At 35.4% G+C, this 20,933-nt stretch overlaps 1 protein-coding gene across 1 annotated transcript in view; it reads right to left on the bottom strand.

Annotated features, from left to right (window-relative positions):
- Positions 1-20,933, bottom strand: part of LOC133662403 (thyrotropin-releasing hormone-degrading ectoenzyme-like) — a 99,399-nt gene that overhangs the window by 32,334 nt on the left and 46,132 nt on the right. The window contains exons 6-10 of the mRNA XM_062066368.1: positions 20,517-20,630; positions 5,434-5,571; positions 5,299-5,364; positions 1,472-1,537; positions 1,042-1,220 (exon numbers count right to left, since the gene is read on the bottom strand). Of these exons, the coding sequence (XP_061922352.1) occupies positions 1,042-1,220; positions 1,472-1,537; positions 5,299-5,364; positions 5,434-5,571; positions 20,517-20,630 (563 nt within the window). The remainder of the gene's footprint in view (positions 1-1,041; positions 1,221-1,471; positions 1,538-5,298; positions 5,365-5,433; positions 5,572-20,516; positions 20,631-20,933) is intronic.

Raw genomic sequence — 20,933 nt, forward strand, 5'->3', positions numbered from 1 at the left:
CCTGCATTATTGATCTTTTAGGGCTCTAATTACTAAATACTGCATATTTCAGTTTTACTATAAAAAAACTCAGTTGTTTTTGACAGAAAATTTTAATTTGTATTACTTTACATCAACTTATAGTTGATATAGAAATTTACTGTAAGCGTTAAATAATTAAAAAATAATAATAATCTGACTTATTTTTAACGTTTTAATGACTGAGACCCTTTATGGTCCCTGGGACCCCTAAAGGTAAAATAAATAAAAAATGCATATATTTTGTTATGGTTTGAAAATGAAAAATATCAAAATGGCCCCCACATGCTTTAATTTTTCCGTGTGCGGCCCTCGGTGGAAAAAGTTTGGACACCCCTGACTTAAGCTGTACATCAAGCAAGAATGGGAAAAAATGCCTCCTGAAAAGCTTCAAAAATGTGTCTCCTCAGTTTCCAAAGGTTTACTGAGTGTTGTTAAAAGGAAAGGCCATGTAACACAGTGGTAAAAATGCCCCTGTGACAACTTTTTTGCAATGTGTTGCTGCCATTAAATTCTAAGTTAATGAATATTTGCAGATCCATTTTTAAATATCTTGTCTTTGCAGTCTATTCAATTGAATATAAGTTGATAAGGATTAGCAAATCATTGTATTCTGTTTTTTAATTGCCATTTACACAACGTGTCAACTTCACTGCTTTTGGCTTTTGTAGAATACATTGTTGTTTTTACTGACGCCAGCAGAGTGCAAGTCAACAGAGTGCAACGCTTGTGAACGCAGCGCATATTCCACCAGCGCAGCTGTCAACATCAACAAGTGTGAGCGGCGCCCTGGGGGACATGTGAAAGAACGAGCGCAGTCGTTTAAAAAGTCGAGAAACTTGGCGGAAGGCAGAAAAAAAAAGAAAAAAAAAGATGAAGTATTGATGAAGGCCAGGCAGGAAAGCGGATGTTGAAAAGAGCAAAGAAAAGCAGCGTAGGTGTGAATAAATCATGCCACAATCAAATATAAATGATGTCGTCGTGTGCTCACAGGCTGCCATCTGATTGGCGGACGCGTCATACCTGTGGTTGCCCCTCCCGTCCTGTCCGTACAGGAAGTGCTCCTGGCTGACGGTGATGTAATGAGTGGACAGCTGCTCCGATTGGTTCTTGCTGATGGTCAGAACCGGGTAGCCCATTTGTAGAGTCCACCCGTCCATCACGACGCCGACGTCGATGTCCCGCCCCTCGGACCGCATGGTCTGCACACAGCCGTCAATCGATAGTCAATAACATCAGAAGTTGGGTTTAATATAACGGCGCAGCCACGTTGCCACGGTAACAGTCTCATCCGGTCCAAAAGAACAAAAACGACTCTGGCCTTTTGTTAGGACTACTTCCTTCAATAATTAAAGCCCCTCTGCTTCACAGTGCGAGTGCGAGGACCGGAGGGGCGGGGCTGTGGAGGGTGGGGTTGGGTGTTGGCGGCGAGAACGTGGAGGTGGTACGGTACCTGAGACAGCGCCCTCCATAGGTCGTCTCGGGCTGCGTTGCCGTACATGTGACTCAGCAGATAATCCTGCAGACAGCAGACAAATACATAAACAACAAACGGCCAGGACGTATTTTTGTTATACTGTATTTATATATATATCTATATCTATATCTATATATATATACTACCGTTCAAAAGTTTGGGGTCACCCAAACAATTTTGTGGAATAGCCTTCATTTCTAAGAACAAGAATAGACTGTCGAGTTTGAGATGAAAGTTCTCTTTTTCTGGCCATTTTGAGCGTTTAATTGACCCCACAAATGTGATGCTCCAGAAACTCAATCTGCTCAAAGGAAGGTCAGTTTTGTAGCTTCTGTAACGAGCTAAACTGTTTTCAGATGTGTGGACATGATTGCACAAGGGTTTTCTAATCATCAATTAGCCTTCTGAGCCAATGAGCAAACACATTGTACCATTAGAACACTGGAGTGATAGTTGCTGGAAATGGGCCTCTATACACCTATGTAGATATTGCACCAAAAACCAGACATTTGCAGCTAGAATAGTCATTTACCACATTAGCAATGTATAGAGTGTATTTCTTTAAAGTTAAGGCTAGTTTAAAGTTATCTTCATTGAAAAGTACAGTGCTTTTCCTTCAAAAATAAGGACATTTCAATGTGACCCCAAACTTTTGAACGGTAGTGTATATATATATATTAGGGGCGTAACGGTACGTGTATTTGTATTGAACCGTTTCGGTACGAGGGGTTCGGTTCGGTTCGGAGGTGTACCGAACGAGTTTCCACACGAACATATAAAGTAGCCGCCTAAGCCAGTGATGTCCAAAGTGCGGCCCGGGGGCCATTTGCGGCCCGCAGGTCATTTTTTAATGGCCCCACGGCCCATTTTAAAATACGATCAAAAAAATTAAAAACCTAAAAAGTGGTATGAAAGAGCAAACAGGTGAAATGTAACAAGAAAATGTTGCAATGTTTACTCTAATAACACAAAGCTTTCTTTCTTTAAAAAATAATAATGAATCAAAATCAATGTTATTATGAATTATTGACCTATATAAGGCTCCAATTACGTCACATTAAATATTGCACTTTGAGGTTTTTTTGGGGGAAAATGTTGCATATTTTGTGTTTGCCATATCAAAAATTAAGCTTTTTTTTTTTTTTTTTTTTTTTTAAAGAAGGGCCTAAAATGAACAAACAAAAAACGTAAACAATAATAAAACGTATAATTGACGGATGGATCTGAAGTTGATCTCGACATTATTGTGTTAAAAGTAAACAGTAAAAAAAATGTATAATTTATTTTTTAACACTTTAATGAGTAGGAGCCTTTTGGTTCCCCAATAATTTTTGTGTGATTTGTTTTTAAGTGTCATTGCTCAAAAAATAATAATGAATTCAAATCAATGGTGTTATGAGTTATTGACCTTTTTAAGGCTCCAATTATTATATAATCTCAAATATTCCTCTTAAAAATGTTATTGGGTGAAAATATTGCATATTTTGTGTTTTTTCCATAAAAAAAACTGGGTTTTCTTTGACAAAAAGAGCATACGACTTAAATCTTTAAAAACGTTATATTGACAGATAGACCTAATGTTGATCTAGAGAAAATAATACTGAATAATGACACAGATATTCCGATATTGTCCAACTCTTTAATTACCGATACCGATATCAACCAATACCGATATCAACCGATACCGATGTATACAGTCGTGGAATTAACACATTATTATGCCTAATTTGGACAACCAGGTATGGTGAAGATAAGGTCCTTTTTAAATAAAATAAAATAAGATAAATAAATTAAAAACATTTTCTTGAATAAAAAAGAAAGTAAAACAATATAAAAACAGTTACATAGAAACTAGTAATTAATGAAAATGAGTAAAATGAACTGTTAAAGGTTAGTACTATTAGTGGACCAGCAGCACGCACAATCATGTGTGCTTACGGACTGTATCCCTTGCAGACTGTATTGATATATATTGATATATAATGTAGGAACCAGAATATTAATAACAGAGAGAAACAACCCTTTTGTGTGAATGAGTGTGAATGGGGGAGGGAGGTTATTTGGGTTGGTGCACTAATTGTAAGTGTATCTTGTGTTTTTCATGTTCATTTAATAAAAAAAAAAAAGAAAAAAAGAAAAAAATTGATTCCAATAATTTAAAAAAACGGTACAGATCATTTCCGATATTACATTTTAAAGTAGGGATGTCTGATAATGACTTTTTGCCGATATCCGATATTCCGATATTGTCCAACTCTTTAATTACCGATACCAATATCAACCGATACCGATATATACAGTTGTGGAATTAACACATTATTATGCTTAATTTGGACAACCAGGTATGGTGAAGATAAGATCCTTTTTAAAATAAAATAAAAAAATAAAATAAGATAATTAAATTAAAAACATTTTCTTGAATAAAAAAGAAAGTAAAACAATATAAAAACAGTTACATAGAAACTAGTAATGAATGAAAATGAGTAAAATAAACTGTTAAAGGTTAGTACTATTAGTGGACCAGCAGCACGCACAATCATGTGTGCTTACGGACTGTATCCCTTGCAGACTGTATTGATATATATTGATATATAATGTAGGAACCAGAATATTAATAACAGAAAGAAGCAACCCTTTTGTGTGAATGAGTGTAAATGGGGGAGGGAGGTTTTTTGGGTTGGTGCACTAATTGTAAGTGTATCTTGTGTTTTTTATGTTCATTTAATAAAAATAAAATAAAATAAATAAATAAATTGATTCCAATAATTTAAAAAAACGGTACAGATCATTTCCGATATTACATTTTAAAGTAGGGATGTCTGATAATGACTTTTTTGCCGATATCCGATATTCCGATATTGTCCAACTCTTTAATTACCGATACCAATATCAACCGATACCGATATATACAGTCGTGGAATTAACACATTATTATGCTTAATTTGGACAACCAGGTATGGTGAAGATAAGGTCCTTTTAAAAAAAATTAATAAAATAAAATAAGATAAATAAATTAAAAACATTTTCTTGAATAAAAAAGAAAGTAAAACAATATAAAAACAGTTACATAGAAACTAGTAATGAATGAAAATGAGTAAAATTAAGTTTTAAAGGTTAGTACTATTAGTGGACCAGCAGCACGCACAATCATGTGTGCTTACGGACTGTATCCCTTGCAGACTGTATTGATCTATATTGATATATAATGTAGGAACCAGAATATTGATAACAGAAGGAATCAACCCATTTGTGTGAATGGGGGAGGGAGGTTTTTTGGGTTGGTGCACTAATTGTAAGTGTATCTTGTGTTTTTTATGTTGATTTAATACATTTTTTTATTTAAATAAAACGATACAGATAATTTAAAAAAACGATACAGATAATTTCCGATATTACATTTTAAAGCATTTATCGGCTGAGTTATCGGGTCCGTTATCACCTTTGACCTGGTCACAGCCAACAGTTTTTTCTCTCCATGGCGGACACGCCGCCTTGAGGCGCTCATGAAGACAGCAGCAAAGAGATTGTCCTCATGAGGCAAACTAAATTGAAACTTTTTTTTGCCGACATTAGCGCTAAGCAGCGGCAATCATCAGAGCGCCGCGCCGTCATGAATAATGCAGCGCTGGCGCCGCCGCTCGTGTCACTTTCCTCAGACAAAGTCACGCTCTGTTTCCCAAATCCTAAAACATTGTCTTTGCTCCCAAAGCGACAACGACTGCTGCTTCTAGATCTGTCCGCCGCATCGCTTTGTTCACACAACAAGAAACATCTACGCTCCACGTGCCAGCCGTTCTCCTTACATTAAGTCCTTTCCGGAAGAGTCTCTGTCCCATGACGTTGGCCAGCATCCGGATCAGCGCCGCCCCCTGCAGGCGGCACAAACGGCAGCGCGTTCAAGAGTGTCTGCGTCGGCAACGACGCCGGGAAATACTTGCTTTCTTGTAAGCGATCCAGTCGAAGACGCGGTCGATGTCGGCGGCCTGCTGCACCTCCTGGGAGATGGGGTGGGAGGAGCCAAGGCCGTCCAGGAGCATGACCTCATGGAGGACGTCAGTCAGGAAGCGTTGCTTCTCCTGCGAACGCAAACGCATCTTTTCATTGAGCCAGCTAACTAACGCTTAAAGGGGCGCTATAATTTTGCAATGGGTACACTGCAAAAAGTTAGTGTTCAAAAAGAAGAAAAAAATATATAAAAATGAGGGGTATTTTATTTGAACTAAGCAAAATTATCTGCCAATAGAACAAGAAAATTCGGCTTGTCAAGACTTTCCAAAACAAGTAAAATTAGCTAACCTCAATTAACCCAAAAATACCTTAAATTAAGTATATTCTCACTAATAACAAGTGCACTTTTCTTGGTAGGAAAAAAAAGAGACCTTTTTGCTCAATATGTTGAAAAATATTATTTTCCAAAGTGCGGCCATTTGCGGCCCGCAGCTAATAGTTTACCGGCCCGCCACACGTTCTGGAAATGCTATTGCAAAAATGAAAAAAAAAACATTAAAAAAAGTGGAATGAGGTGAAATCTGACTAGAAAAAGTTGCAATGTTGACACAAAAGCTGCCATGTAGGCTGTTTTTTTTCTTTTTTTGCCATTTCTTTAAAAAAAAAAAAAGAACTCAATGTTATAATGAATTATTGACCTAGTCAAGGCTCCAATTATTTCAAAATATTTAACTTTAAAATGTTTTATGTGGGAAATATTGTGTGGTTGCCATACAAAAACATCAATGTTTTCTTTGACAAAAGAGCATAAAACAAACAAAATAATAGTTCAAACGTACAATACCGTTCAAAAGTTTGGGGTCACATTGAAATGTCCTTATTTTTGAAGGAAAAGCACTGTACTTTTCAATGAAGATAACTTTAAACTAGTCTTAACTTTAAAGAAATACACTCTATACATTGCTAATGTGGTAAATGACTATTCTAGCTGCAAATGTCTGGTTTTTGGTGCAATATCTACATAGGTGTATAGAGGCCCATTTCCAGCAACTATCACTCCAGTGTTCTAATGGTACAATGTGTTTGCTCATTGGCTCAGAAGGCTAATTGATGATTAGAAAACCCTTGTGCAATCATGTTCACACATCTGAAAACAGTTTAGCTCGTTACAGAAGCTACAAAACTGACCTTCCTTTGAGCAGGTTGAGTTTCTGGAGCATCACATTTGTGGGGTCAATTAAACGCTCAAAATGGCCAGAAAAAGAGAACTTTCATCTGAAACTCGACAGTCTATTCTTGTTCTTAGAAATGAAGGCTATTCCACACAATTGTTTGGGTGACCCCAAACTTTTGACCGCTAGTGTAAAATCGACAGATATATCTGAAGTTGATCTCGTAACTTAAGTGTTGAAAGTAAACCAAAAACTAATAAAAATGTATCACTTTATGATACAAACCTTTTGGCTCCCAAATATATTTAATGGGATTTTATTTGTCTTTTCACAGTGATTACTCAAAAATAATAATGAATGGTGTCCTGCATTATTGATCCTTTTAAGGCTCTAATTACTTCACATCAAACATTGCTTTTTGAATGTTTTGGGCAGTGGGGGAAATACTGCATATTTCAGTTTTATTATAAAAAACAAAGTTGTCTTTGACAGAAAAGGCATAAAACCTTTTTGGTTTTTTTAACTTTATTTCAACCTGAAGTTGATATACTGTAGAGATTTACTGTAAGCGTTAAAAAAAATAAAAAAATAAAAAAAATAAAATATATATATATATATATATATATATATATATATATATATATATATATATATATATATATATATATATATATATATATATATATATATATAATAATTTGACTTGGTTTTTTTTTTACATTTTAATGACTTAGACCCTTTATGGTCCCCGGGAGCCCTAAAGGTAAAAAAACAAGTCGAATTATATATATATATATATATATATATATATATATATATATATATATATATATATATATATATATATATATATATATAATTCGACTTGTTTTTTTACCTTTATGGACCCTTTATGGTCCCCATAAAGGGTCTAAGTCATTAAAATGTAAAAAAAAACAAGTCGAATTATTATATATATATATATATATATATATATATATATATAAAGGGTCTAAGTCATTAAAATGTAAAAAAAAAACAAGTCGAATTATTATATATATATATATATATATATATATATATATATATATATATATATATATATATATATATATATATATATATATATAATAATTCGACTTGTTTTTTTTTTACATTTTAATGACTTAGACCCTTTATGGTCCCCGGGAGCCCTAAAGGTAAAAAAACAAACAAAATCCATATATTTTGTTATGGTTTGAAAATGAAAAATATCAAAATGGCCCCAGCATGCTTTAATTTTTCCGTGTGCGGCCCTCAGTGGAAAAAATTTGGACACCCCTGAAGTAAATGCTAGTGCCATTATCTTGACATAATGATATGCGCTCGGCATCATGATTTTTTTTTTCCTGCTTGAAATAAGAAATTATTTGATATTTGATACAGTTGATATTCTAGTTTCAAGCATGTTTTACTCAATATAGGTCATGAAATCTCAGCAACAAGCTGTAATATCTTACTGAGATCATTTAGGACCAAAACACTTAAAACAAGTAAAACACTCTAACATAAAATCTGCTTAGTGAGAAGAATTATCTTATCAGACAGAAAATAAGCAAATATCATCCTTATTTGAGATATTTCATCTTACTTAGATTTCAGTTTTTGCAGTGTCGCCACTTTTCCTGGACATAGGTTTTGTTTAGGCCACGGATGTCCAACTCGGGGGTCAGATGTGGCCACTTTGGCCCTCAAAAGCCTGGAAATAATATGTATCAATAAAGTACTGTCAATTTTTCTTACTAAATGTATTCTTTCTGTCTATTTTGCACTGCAAAATCTGAAATATAAGTAAGAATAAAATATCTCAAACAAAGGTGATATTTGCTCATTTTCTGTCTGACAAGATAATTCTTCTCACTAAGCAGATTTTATGTTAGAGTGTTTTACTTGTTTTAAGGGTTTTGGTCCTAAATCAGGGGTGTCCAAACTTTTTCCACTGAGGGCCGCACACGGAAAAATTAAAGCATTTGGGGGCCATTTTGATATTTTTCATTTTCAAACCATAACAAAATATATGCATTTTTTATTTATTTTACCTTTAGGGGTCCCGGGGACCATAAAGGGTCTCAGTCATTAAAATGTTAAAAATAAGTCAGATTATTATTTTTTTTTAAATTATTTAACGCTTACAGTAAATCTCTATATCAACTTCAAGTTGATATAAAGTAATAATTAAAAAAAAAAATGTTTTATGGCTTTTCTGTCAAAAACAACTTGGGTTTTTTTATAGTAAAACTGAAATATGCAGTATTTACTAATTAGAGCCCTAAAAGATCAATAATGCAGGACACCATTGATTTTAATTCTTTCATATTTTTGAGTAATCACAGTGAAAAGACAAATAAAAAATCACTAAATATATTTGGGATCCAAAAGGTGCCCCACTCATAAAGTGATATTTTTTTTAGGTTTTTCTTTTACTTTCAACACTTAAGTTACGAGATCAACTTCAGATATATCTGTCCATTTTATGCCGGAACTATTATTTTGTTTGTTTTATGCGCTTTTGTCAAAGAAAACTTTGATGTTTTTATATGGCTACTACACAATATATGCAATATTTACCACATAAAACATTTTAAAGGGAAATATTTGAAGTAATTGGAGCCCTGAAAATAATTCGTTATAACCTGGATGTTTTGTCATTATTTTATTTTTTTTGAGCAATGGCAAAAAAAGAAAAATGAAGAAAGACAAAAGAAAAAAAAACAGCCTGCATGGCAGCTTTTGTGTCAACATTGCAACTTTTTCTCGTTAGATTTCACCTCATTCCACTTTTTTTAATGTTCTTTTTTATTTTTACAATAGTATTTCCAGAATGTGTGGCGGGCCGGTAAACAATTAGCTGCGGGCCGCAAATGGCCCCCGGGCCGCACTTTGGACACCCCTGTCCTAAATGATCTCAGTAAGATATTACAGCTTGTTGCTGAGATTTGATGACCTATATTGAGTAAAACATGCTTGAAACTAGAATATCAACTGTTGCAAAGCTGTCTCATCAACACTCACAAGTATAAAACTACTTTTTTAAAGTAATCATTTCTTATTTTAAGCATGAAAAAAATAGTCATGACTTTGACACAATTGTGTCTCATAATTAAAACAGATGACAGCCAAATGGACTTTGCTGTTTTATTTCCAATGAAACAATAGAAAATACGTACTCATATAGTAGTACAGTTGTTATTAGTGAGAATAACACTAAACAGACCGGTGGTCTGTCATAACTTATTTAGAACTCTATCGGACATTGTGACTTTTGGTATTAGTGTTCCTGAAAAAAAAAGGGACCCAAACTGTCAGAATAATTGCATCTAAGTTATCACAAAACTTTGTGTTACATTGAGTTCAGCTCAAAAGCTGTCTTTGATCTTACCAATCAAAAGGCTTGTAAAACTCCACTGTGTAGGATGGGAAGCAACATGAAGGTGGTAGGTTTCTTTGATGTATTGTAATCAACAGGAAGATTTTGTCTTGACCCGAGATCTACAAAGCGGAGAGGAGTCAGGGCCTGACTTCCCTCCAGGCAGCTTTTCTTTGAAATGTTCTGTGACCGAGGGCAGCGGCTGTTTACGACCTTTTCTTTGAACCGACCTTTTCTTTGAACTGTTTCGTATACAAAGGCGGTGGCTGTTTACGACCCCCGTCCCTTTCGAAACAGCTGTTGCCATGTAATCAGGGAAAGTCCAAAATAAAAGAGGAGGCGTACTATCTTTCGTCAGAGCGTGGTGGAGACTGTGCAAGAGTACAGCCCAGACGTTTCTCCTCAATTGAGCCAAATTTCATTCTGTCTCTGTTTAATTCCTTGCTTCTTGTCTTGTTTAATAGATGTCATCAGTGTTTGAACCTGACACAAACACACATACTGTACAGTAGATGTTTACAACTAAATGTGTATATATCATGTATACACACATACACTATGGCCCCCTAGACACATTTCTCTCTCTCAATGTGGTCCCCAAGTTAAATATTTACCCAGCTCTGAAGTAGCATATAGTTCGAACCTAATCTGTCTGTAGAAGAGCTAAAAAACTACAACAAAGATGGCGGGGAGAAAGTGGCTTGAAGATGGTCTGTTAAACATAACTTATGCAACATTTCGAGCCAAAGAACCACCATTACATGTTATGTAGACCACAAGAAAGTGTTTTAAATGTAAAAAAAAAATCATACACTGCAAAAACTGAAATGTAAGTAAGATGAAATATCTCAAATAAGGGTGATATTTGCTTATTTTCTGTCTGATAAGATAATTCTTCTCACTAAGCAGATTTAATGTCAGAGTGTTTTACTTGTTTTAAGGGTTTTGGTCCTAAATGATCTCAGTAAGATATTACAGCTTGTTGCTGAGATTTTATAGATAGATAGATAGATAGATAGATAGATAGATAGATAGATAGATAGATAGATAGATAGATAGATAGATAGATAGATAGATAGATAGATAGATAGATAGATAGATAGATAGATAGATAGATAGATAGATAGATAGATGGATGGATGGATGGATGGATGGATGGATGGATGGATGGATGGATGGATGGATGGATGGATGGATGGATGGATGGATGGATGGATGGATGGATGGATGGATGGATGGATGGATGGATGGATGGATGGATGGATGGATGGATGGATGGATGGATGGATGGATGGATGGATGGATGGATGGATGGATGGATGGATGGATGGATGGATGGATGGATGGATGGATGGATAGATAGATAGATAGATAGATAGATAGATAGATAGATAGATAGATAGATAGATAGATAGATAGATAGATAGATAGATAGATAGATAGATAGATAGATAGATAGATAGATAGATAGATAGATAGATAGATAGATAGATTACAAAAAGAATAAAAATAAAAAGCAACAATGAGAATAAAAATATAACAGTAAAATAAGAATGTATGACCTATATTGAGTAAAACATGCTTGAAACTAGAATATCAAGTGTTGCAAAGCTGTGTCATCAACACTCACAAGTATAAAACTACTTTTTTAAAGTCATAATTTCTTACTTCAAGCATGAAAAAAAAATCATAATGTACGCATATCATTATGTCAAGATAATGGCACTAGCATTTAAGAATATTTTTCAACATACTGAGCAAAAAGGTCTATTTTTTTTTCAACCAAGAAAAGTGCACTTGTTATTAGTGAGAATATACTTATTTTAAGGTATTTTTGGGTTCATTCAAGTTAGCTAATTTGACTTGTTTTGGAAAGTCTTGACAGGCTGAATGTTCTTGTTTTATTGGCAGATAATTTTGCTTAGTTCAAATAAAATACCCCTAATTTTTGTATTTTTTTTTTCTTCTTGTTTTTGAACACTGACTTTTTGCAGTGTAATATAACCCTTAAGTCATATTATGTGTTATCATGTGCTCAATGTTTCCTTACCATTATTGCTATGTTGTCTATTACCATTGTTGTTATATTCATTCTTCCTACATTGTTGATACAAATTATTGTTACAGTGTAATGATTATTGTTACCTGTGGTAATGCCACCATGATACAACATTTGTATTATAATCCTTGAACAAAGTAACAGGGAAACTCAATGGAATAATCACTGAATGGAGAACTGGGGGTTTTCATTGATTGATTGATTGATTGATTGATTGAAACTTTTATTAGTAGATTGCACAGCACAGTACATATTCCGTGCAATTGACCACTAAATGGTAACACCCGACAGGGCCGGCCCGTGGCATAGGCCGTATAGGCAAATGCTAAGGGCGCCGTCCATCAGGGGGCGCCATGCCAGTGCCACAAATGTTGGAGGAAAAAAAAAAAAAAAAAAGTTGCTACTATTATTTCTAAATACATAAAATAATCCCACGTTAATTAAAATGCAAAGTAAAGCCTATTTAATAGAACCATTATTTGTTACAACATTACGCCCCCCCACCCCCGGCACGGTGCGCCCCCTCCCTTCCCGTATCATGACTCTTTTTGGACGTCACCACATAAAAAAAATCAACACAAGATGTCAAAACGGCCAAAACTGTCAGGTGCCCAGGAGAGAAAAGAAGAGGAGAAACGAGAAAAAGACAGAGGTAGCAGGTAGGTAACGTTAGCCTACATGAAATTATTTGACTGTTACAGAATGTGATAGTAACCTCACCTGTCTTTTTAGCATTAAGCTAATGTTACATGATTCGGCAATTGCTAATCAATAAATAGCTAGTTCTGTTTTAACGTCGGGTTAATATTGTGGAGGGGGCTAAATTGTTATGGAAAATAATAATGTAACGTTAGGTAATTACAGTACTCCCTGGTGTACAGTCATTTGTAAGTCATTCTAGTTAATGCAATATTAAAATGCAAAAATAGAGAACTCTGTAGGATCCCCTTTTTTTGTAATATAGTTGTTAAAGTCATACTGGTTTGATATCTTGTTTTGTGCAATGCCTTATTTATATTGTATTTTTAATTTATTTTATGCAACTTGTTGACACGTTTTATTTTGGGTTTATGTATGTAAAAAATATTGTATTTCATATATTCATTTTTTATTTTTTGTATTCATTTATTTATCCATATATTTTTTTTTCTTGTTAACTATTCTGATTGTTAATTTGCTTTCTTTAAGTAAAAAAAAAGGTCAAAGACAAAGCTATTCGGTTTCTTCTGAGTATATACACTTCACTGCCGATGTGGGGGGGCGCCACCTAAAATCTTGCCGAGGGCGCCAGATTGGTTAGGGCCGGGCCTGACACCCGAATAAGTTTTTCCACGTTAATCAATTCATGGTAAATGGGGGATTAAATAATTGATCTTCTTCCCATTCCCTTCAGGCAAAACTGGACAATCATGCTTACATACTGTACATTACCTTTTGCACTATATTAATTAATATTATTATGTGTTGTCAACTTTGTACTTTTTTTAATGTCATTGCTTAAAATAAATAAATAAATGAAAAAAAATAAAATAAAATGAACCACCTTAATAGTCGTTGACAGCTTGGGTTTTCTGGCTCGCTGGCTAGCGCGCTCGTCTCTCAATTTGCGGACTACGATTCCATCCCCGGATAGTGTGAAGGTGGCGAACGCAGGCGGGTTACATTAGTGGCTAATTGGTGATCGCAGTTTTGACTTTTAATGAATGTCACGCTTATTATTGCACCGCACAAATGTTGCTGCTAATGAACAAAAATGAATATAATTGGGAGCATCCGCCGGGATTCGTCTAATTCAAGGATTAAAGTGCTTTAATTAGTTGAGTTTTAATGAACTTTTTTTCACACGACTTACAGTTGATTCATGTCAAGCAGATTTCAAATGAAGTGTGTTGGGGCGTGTCGGGGGTTCCCTGCGGGCTGCGAACGACTGAAACTGAAAGTTTCAAAGGTGGTAAACAAACAGAATGATCAGCGGGCAGGCAGCAGCTTCATCATTGTTCTACTTGTCGTCGTCGTGCGCAAAACACACAGTTCACTAAGTGAGATTTAAAAAGGCCACAAAAGTCCATTCTTGTGTGTGTGAGAAAGTAAAAAAAACACTTTCTCCAACTGAGAGCGTAAAAACAAAACATGGATATTGCTTTAATTGAAGCTTGTGATGCGTGACAGAAATGGACTTTCTTGATTCGTGCTCTATACCGGCCACTTCATTAGGTACGCAGCCTATGAGCGGCAAAACTATCATGGCATAATTAATACAAAAAAACGTATTTTCCGGACCGTAAGGCGCATTAAAGGGGCCATATTATCATTATTTTTTTTTCTAAATGTAAAAGACTTCCTTGTGGTCTACATCAGTGTTTTTCAACCACTGTGCCGCGGCACACTAGTGCACTGCAAAAAGTCAGTGTTCAAAAACAAGAAAAAATTAAAGCTGCAAGCAGCGTTGGTCGGGCCCCTTTATTTGGCTGGTGCTAGTCCTAAGTGTCCAAAAACTTTTGTCTACTGTTAGTCCTAAGTGTCCCAATACTTTTGTCTAGTTTTAGTCCTAAGTGTCCCAATAATTGTGTCCATTGGTAGTCCTTAGTGTCCCAATAATTTTGTCAAGGTGTCCCAATACTTTTGTCTAGTGTTAGTCCTTAGTGTCCCAATACTTTTGTCCAGTGTTAGTCCTTAGTGTCCCAATACTTTTGTCCAGTGTTAGTTCTTAGTGTCCCAATACTTTTGTCCAGTGTTAGTCCTTAGTGTCCCAATACTTTTGTCCAGTGTTAGTCCTTAGTGTCCCAATACTTTTGTCCAGTGTTAGTCCTTAGTGTCCCAATACTTTTGTCCAGTGTTAATCCTTAGTGTCCCAATACTTTTGTCCAGTGTTAGTCCTTAGTGTCCCAATACTTTTGTCCAGTGTTAGTCCTTAGTGTCCCAATACTTTTGTCTAGGTGTCCCAATACTTTTGTCTAGTGTTAGTCTTTAGTGTCCCAATACTTTTGTCTAGGTGTCCCAATACTTTTGTCTAGTGTTAGTCTTTAGTGTCCCAATACTTTTGTCTAGTGTTAGTCCTTAGTGTCCCAATACTTTTGTCCAGTGTTAGCCATTAGTGTCCCAATACTTTTGTCTAGGTGTCCCAATACTTTTGTCTAGTTTTAGTCCTTAGTGTCCCAATACTTTTGTCCAGTGTTAGTCCTTAGTGTCCCAATACTTTTGTCCAGTGTTAGTCCTTAGTGTCCCAAAACTTTTGTCTAGTGTTAGTCCTTAGTGTCCCAATACTTTTGTCCAGTGTTAGTCCTTAGTGTCCCAAAACTTTTGTCTAGTGTTAGTCCTTAGTGTCCCAATACTTTTGTCCAGTGTTAGTCCTTAGTGTCCCAATAATTTTGTCCAGTGTTAGTCCTAGGTGTCCCAATACTTTTGTCTAGTGTTAGTCCTAAGTGTCCCAATACTTTTGTCCACTGTTAGTCCTTAGCGTCCCAATACTTTTGTCCAGTGTTAGTTCTTAGTGTTCCAATACTTTTGTCTAGTGGTAGTCCTTAGTGTCATGGCATAATTAATACAAAAACCGTATTTTCCCGACCATAAGGCGCATTAAAGGGGTCATATTATCTTTTTTTTTTTTTCGAAATGTAAAAGACTTCCTTGTGGTCTACATCAGTGTTTTTCAACCACTGTGCCGCGGCACACTAGTGCACTGCAAAAAGTCAGTGTTCAAAAACAAGAAGAAAAAAAAAAAAAAAATTAGGGCTATTTTATTTGAACTAAGCAAAATTATCTGCCAATAGAACAAGAGAATTTGGCTTGTCAAGACTTTCCAAAACAAGTTAAAAAATTAAAGCTGCAAGCAGCGATGGACGGGACCTCCGCAGCGGTTCTTTGAGGGCTCATAAAATCCAAACCGGAGCAGTAATTAAAACTCATCAACTTTTAATCAGAAGGGTTCAATCTCTCTCCTGTGCTAATTTGAAGCCGACACGACAAACGCGCTCAGAGGAGATAATGTTTGAAAAAAGGTGACTGTTTTTACTCAACTTTTGTTTTGAAGGGGGAATTGCAAACTTCCTGTTGATTTTTGCTGGGGGTTGCCAGTGTATGAAATCTAGGTCTAAGTGAGACCTACATAGAGTTGAGTTGAGTTGTTGAGTTGAGTTTGAGTTTATTTGGAACATGCAAGCATACAACATGATACATCACAATTTCCAGTTTCTCTTTTCAACATGTTCGAAAAGGAGTAGGAAGAAGCAGAGCTTATTTAATCCTACCCCTTTTCTTTACATAACAGTTGCTAAAACTTTTTGTTCACTTCCTGTTCACAATTTATTCACAATAAACTCCATAAGTAATCACAATAAAATAAATAAATAAATAATAGTAATAATTTAATAATAATAATTGGTGAAGTAAGTCATATTTCATATGATGAGATAAGTAAGATTACTTTAAGAATGAATGAATGGATGGATGAAATAAATTGAGAATGTTTGTCATGGTTCTTCTTCTTTGTACTTTGTAAACACTTTAAGTGTGAAGAGGTTCTTGAAGTGGATCATATTAGTACATTGTTTGATTGCTTTGCTTAATCCATTCCATAATTGAATTCCACATACTGATATACTGAAGGTCTTAAGTGTTGTACGTGCATACAAATGTTTTAAATTACGTTTTTCTCTAAGATTATTTTCTCCTCTTTTTTTGAGAAGAATTGTTGTATATTCTTGGCTAGCAGGTTATAGTTTGCTTTGTGCATAATTTTAGCTGTTTGCAAATTCACTATGTCATGGAATTTCAGTATTTTTGATTCAATAAATAAAGGGTTTGTATGTTCTCTATATCCAACATTATGTATTATTCTAACTGATCTTTTTTGTAACACCGTTAGTGAATGAAGTGTACTTTTTTAGAGGTTTTAGTTTCATGTCTCTACGACATTCCTACTGGGAGTTAGAGGCAGTTTTGTCTGTGTTTTCTTCCTAGGGGGCGCTCGAGCGCAATTTTGAGTTTTGGGTTGTTTTGTTTTTTTATTAGATCGCAATTTTCACCAGTCCTGATGTGTGTGTCAAATTTGGTGAGTTTTGAAGCATGTTAAGGGGGTCAAATTACAGCTCAAAGAGGCGGTACAATAATAAAACGCTAGAAATTCAATAGGGTCCTGTCCCTAATTAGCGAACCTCAATGAACCCAAAAATACCTTAAAATAAGTATATTCTCACAAAGTCCATTTGGCCGTCATCTGTTTTAATTATGAGACACAATTGTGTCAAAGTCATGATTTTTTTTTTCATGCTTGAAATAAGAAATTATTACTTTAAAAAAGTAGTTTTATACTTGTGAGTGTTGATGACACAGCTTTGCAACAGTTGATATTCTAGTTTCAAGCATGTTTTACTCAATATAGGTCATCAAATCTCAACAACAAGCTGTGATATCTTACTGAGATCATTTAGGACCAAAACCCTTAAAACAAGTAAAACACTCTAACATAAAATCTGCTTAGTGAGAAGAATTATCTTATCAGACAGAAAATAAGCAAATATCACTTACTTAGATTTCAGTTTTTGCAGTGTGTGCCGTGAGATATTGTCTGGTGTGCCGTGGGAAATTATGCAGCTTCACCTAATTGGTCCAAAAAATATATTTTTGCAAATCAATCATTATAATCTGCAGTAAAGCAAAGTAAAACTGAACTGGCTACAAAGTCAACAGAAACAGAATGCTGGACGACAGCAAAAACTTACGGCGTCCACAAAGTACGTCCGTACATGACATGACAATCAACAATGTCCCCACAAAGAAGGATAGCAACGACGTAAATAGCCTTGCTTCCTGACACAAGGCAGGTGCGCGGAATAGCGCTCAAAGGAAGACATGAAACTGCTACAGGAAAACGCCAACAAAACAGGAAGGGCCACCAAAATAACAGCGCAAGACAGGAACTAAAGCACGACACACAGGAAAACACCAACAAACTCAAAGTAAAGAGTTTCATTTTTTAACGTTTTCTGCTGGTGGTGTGCCTCTGGATTTTTTTATGAAAAAAATGTGCCTTGCCTCAAAAAAGTTTGAAAAACACTGGTCTACATAACATGTGATGGTGGTTCTTCGGTCAGAATGTTGCATAGATGATGTTTTACAGATCATCTTCAAGCCGCTTTCTGACAGTCGCTTCAGGATGCGCCGTTTTGTGGGCGCTCTTATTTACGTGGCTCACCTTCGGCGGCGTCTTCTCCCCGTCATCTTTGTTGTAGCGGTGTAGCGTGCAAGGACGGGAGTGGAAGAAGTGTCAAAAGATGGCGCTAACTGTTTTAATGACATTCAGACTTTACTTCAATCAATAACGGAGCAGCATCTCCTCATCCGTGGCTCACTAGTGCAACAACAACAACGCCGGAAATGTGTCCCGTGAAAAAACATCCGACCGGAACTCTCTAATAACTAAAGTTCCTTGGGTGAATAATGTAAACTCACTACACCGGTATGTTTTAGCGCTTTCATGGCGAGTTTACTGACAGATATAAGTAAGAACTTTACACTACTTTGTATGAGAAATGGCAACAGCGGAGGATGAATGTCCCATAACAAGAAGATAGAGAAAAATAAGAAGTTTATCGACTACAGCGTCCGCACAAACTACAAAGGCGGACGCAGGCAAATTTTCAGGGCTTATGCAGATCCCAAATACACATCAGCAGGTACCAGAAGGTAAAAAAAGTGGCTTTTTTATAATATTGCGAAACAAAGCGCCAGATAAGCGGGAAGGGAGTGTGTATGGCCCGGCTTCGAAGCTCAGCTGACAGGTGAGTAGATTGCCCAGCTGGGGCTGGTTATTAGGGCTGCGAATCTTTGGGTGTCCCACGATCCGATTCAATATCGATTCTTGGGGTCACGATTCGATTCAAAATGGATTTTTTTCGATTCAACGCGATTCTCGATTCAAAAACGATATTTTCCCCATTCAAAAGGATTCTCTATTCATTCAATACATAGATTTCAGCAGGATCTACCCCAGTCTGCTGACATGCAAGCAGAGTATTATAATTTTGTAAAAAGCTTTCATAACTGTAAAGGACAATGTTTTATCAACTGATTGCAATAACGTACATTTGTTTGAACTATTAAATGAACCAAAAATATGACTTATTTTATCTTTGTGAAAATATTGGACACAGTGTGTTGTCAAGCTTATGAGATGCGATGCAAGTTTAAGCCACTGTGACACTATTGTTCTTTTTTAAAAATAAATGTCTCATGAAAATGTCAATGAGGGATTTTTAATCACTGCTATGTTGAAATTGTAACTAATATTGATACTGTTGTTGATAATATTCATTTTTGTTTCACTACTTTTGGTTTGTTCTGTGTCGTGTTTGTGTCTCCTCTCAATTGCTCTGTTTATTGCAGTTCTGAGTGTTGCTGGGTCGGGTTTGGTTTTGGAATTGGATTGCATTGTTATGGTATTGCTGTGTATTGTTTTGTTGGATTGATTAATAAAAAAAAAATTTTAAATTTCAAAAAAATTTCAAAAAAATACAAAAAATTTTTAATTTAAAAAAAAAATAAAAAAATAAAAAATTAAACAAAAATTAAAATTTTTTTTAAAAAATTTGAAAAAATTTGAAAAAATGTAAAAAAATGTAAAAAACATTTTTTTTAAATTAAAAAATATTTAAATAAATAAATAAATAAATAAATAAAAAATAAATAAATTAAAATAAATAAATAAAATAAAATTAAAAAAAAAAAAAAAAAAAAAATATATATATATATATATATATATATATATATATATATATATATATATATATATATATATATATATATATATATATATATATATATATATATATATATATATATATCGAATTTTAAAAAATGAGAATCGATTCTGAATCACACAACGTGAGAATCGTGATTTGATTTTTTCCCACACCCATACTGGTTATCTAATCGCCTGTCTCCTTTATCAGCAGCGTCCGAGGCCATGAGGGGGAGCGCTGAGGAGAGGAGGAAAAAAACCCACACGAGCGAGAAGGAGTCCGCTGGCGACATTGCCCATTATAAACATAAAAATAAAAGACTTGTTTAAACCTGGACTTCGGGCTCCCGAAGATTCTGTCCGTCCCAGGAGAACCCACACGCAGAGACTTTCATAAACATATAACATTTTGGTGTTGTTTACTTGAGTCATATTGCACTCCACACGTATCTCTTATGTGTAACTGCCATCTACTGGTCACACTTATCATTTAGCCATGTACCAAATAAAATAGCTTCGAGGTCGGTAAGCACAACCACAATTATTCCGTACATTAGGTAATAACTAAAGGTTATAAGGCGCACTGTCAAGTTTTGAGAAAATGAAAGGATTTTAAGTGCACCTTATAGTCCGAAAAATACTGTACTTTTATATACTCAATGGAAGGTCTTGGCGTTGGCAAGTGTACTTAATAATTTGCCGTGCGGCGGCGTGCTCACCATGTTCCACTTGGGGAAGAGGAAATCCGTGCCGACGTACTCGAAGAAGTGAGCGAAGCCTTCCTTCAGCCACACGTCCTCCCACCACACGGGGGTCACCAGGTCACCGAACCACTGACACACATCAAGTGACATCATGTGTTACAACCAGGAAGTAACTACAAATGTTACCATTGATCATCACCAGCATGTCTTTGACCCCGGCTACCGTCGCCGTGGTAACAACGAAGGAAGCTTCACTGACAACGAGGGGGAAGTTGAGCCAAACAAAGATGCCTTCGACTAACTAACTAACTATGTGAACAGGAGGGTGATACTTTTAAATAAAGTTTGTGCGGTTACTTAATCTTTTATGGCATGTCCAAATCTGAGACGATGCTTCCACTGGCTTCCTCATCTGATCTGACCTCATGAATA

Source organism: Entelurus aequoreus, linkage group LG12, assembly GCF_033978785.1.
Source record: "Entelurus aequoreus isolate RoL-2023_Sb linkage group LG12, RoL_Eaeq_v1.1, whole genome shotgun sequence".
Taxonomy (NCBI): domain Eukaryota; kingdom Metazoa; phylum Chordata; class Actinopteri; order Syngnathiformes; family Syngnathidae; genus Entelurus; species Entelurus aequoreus.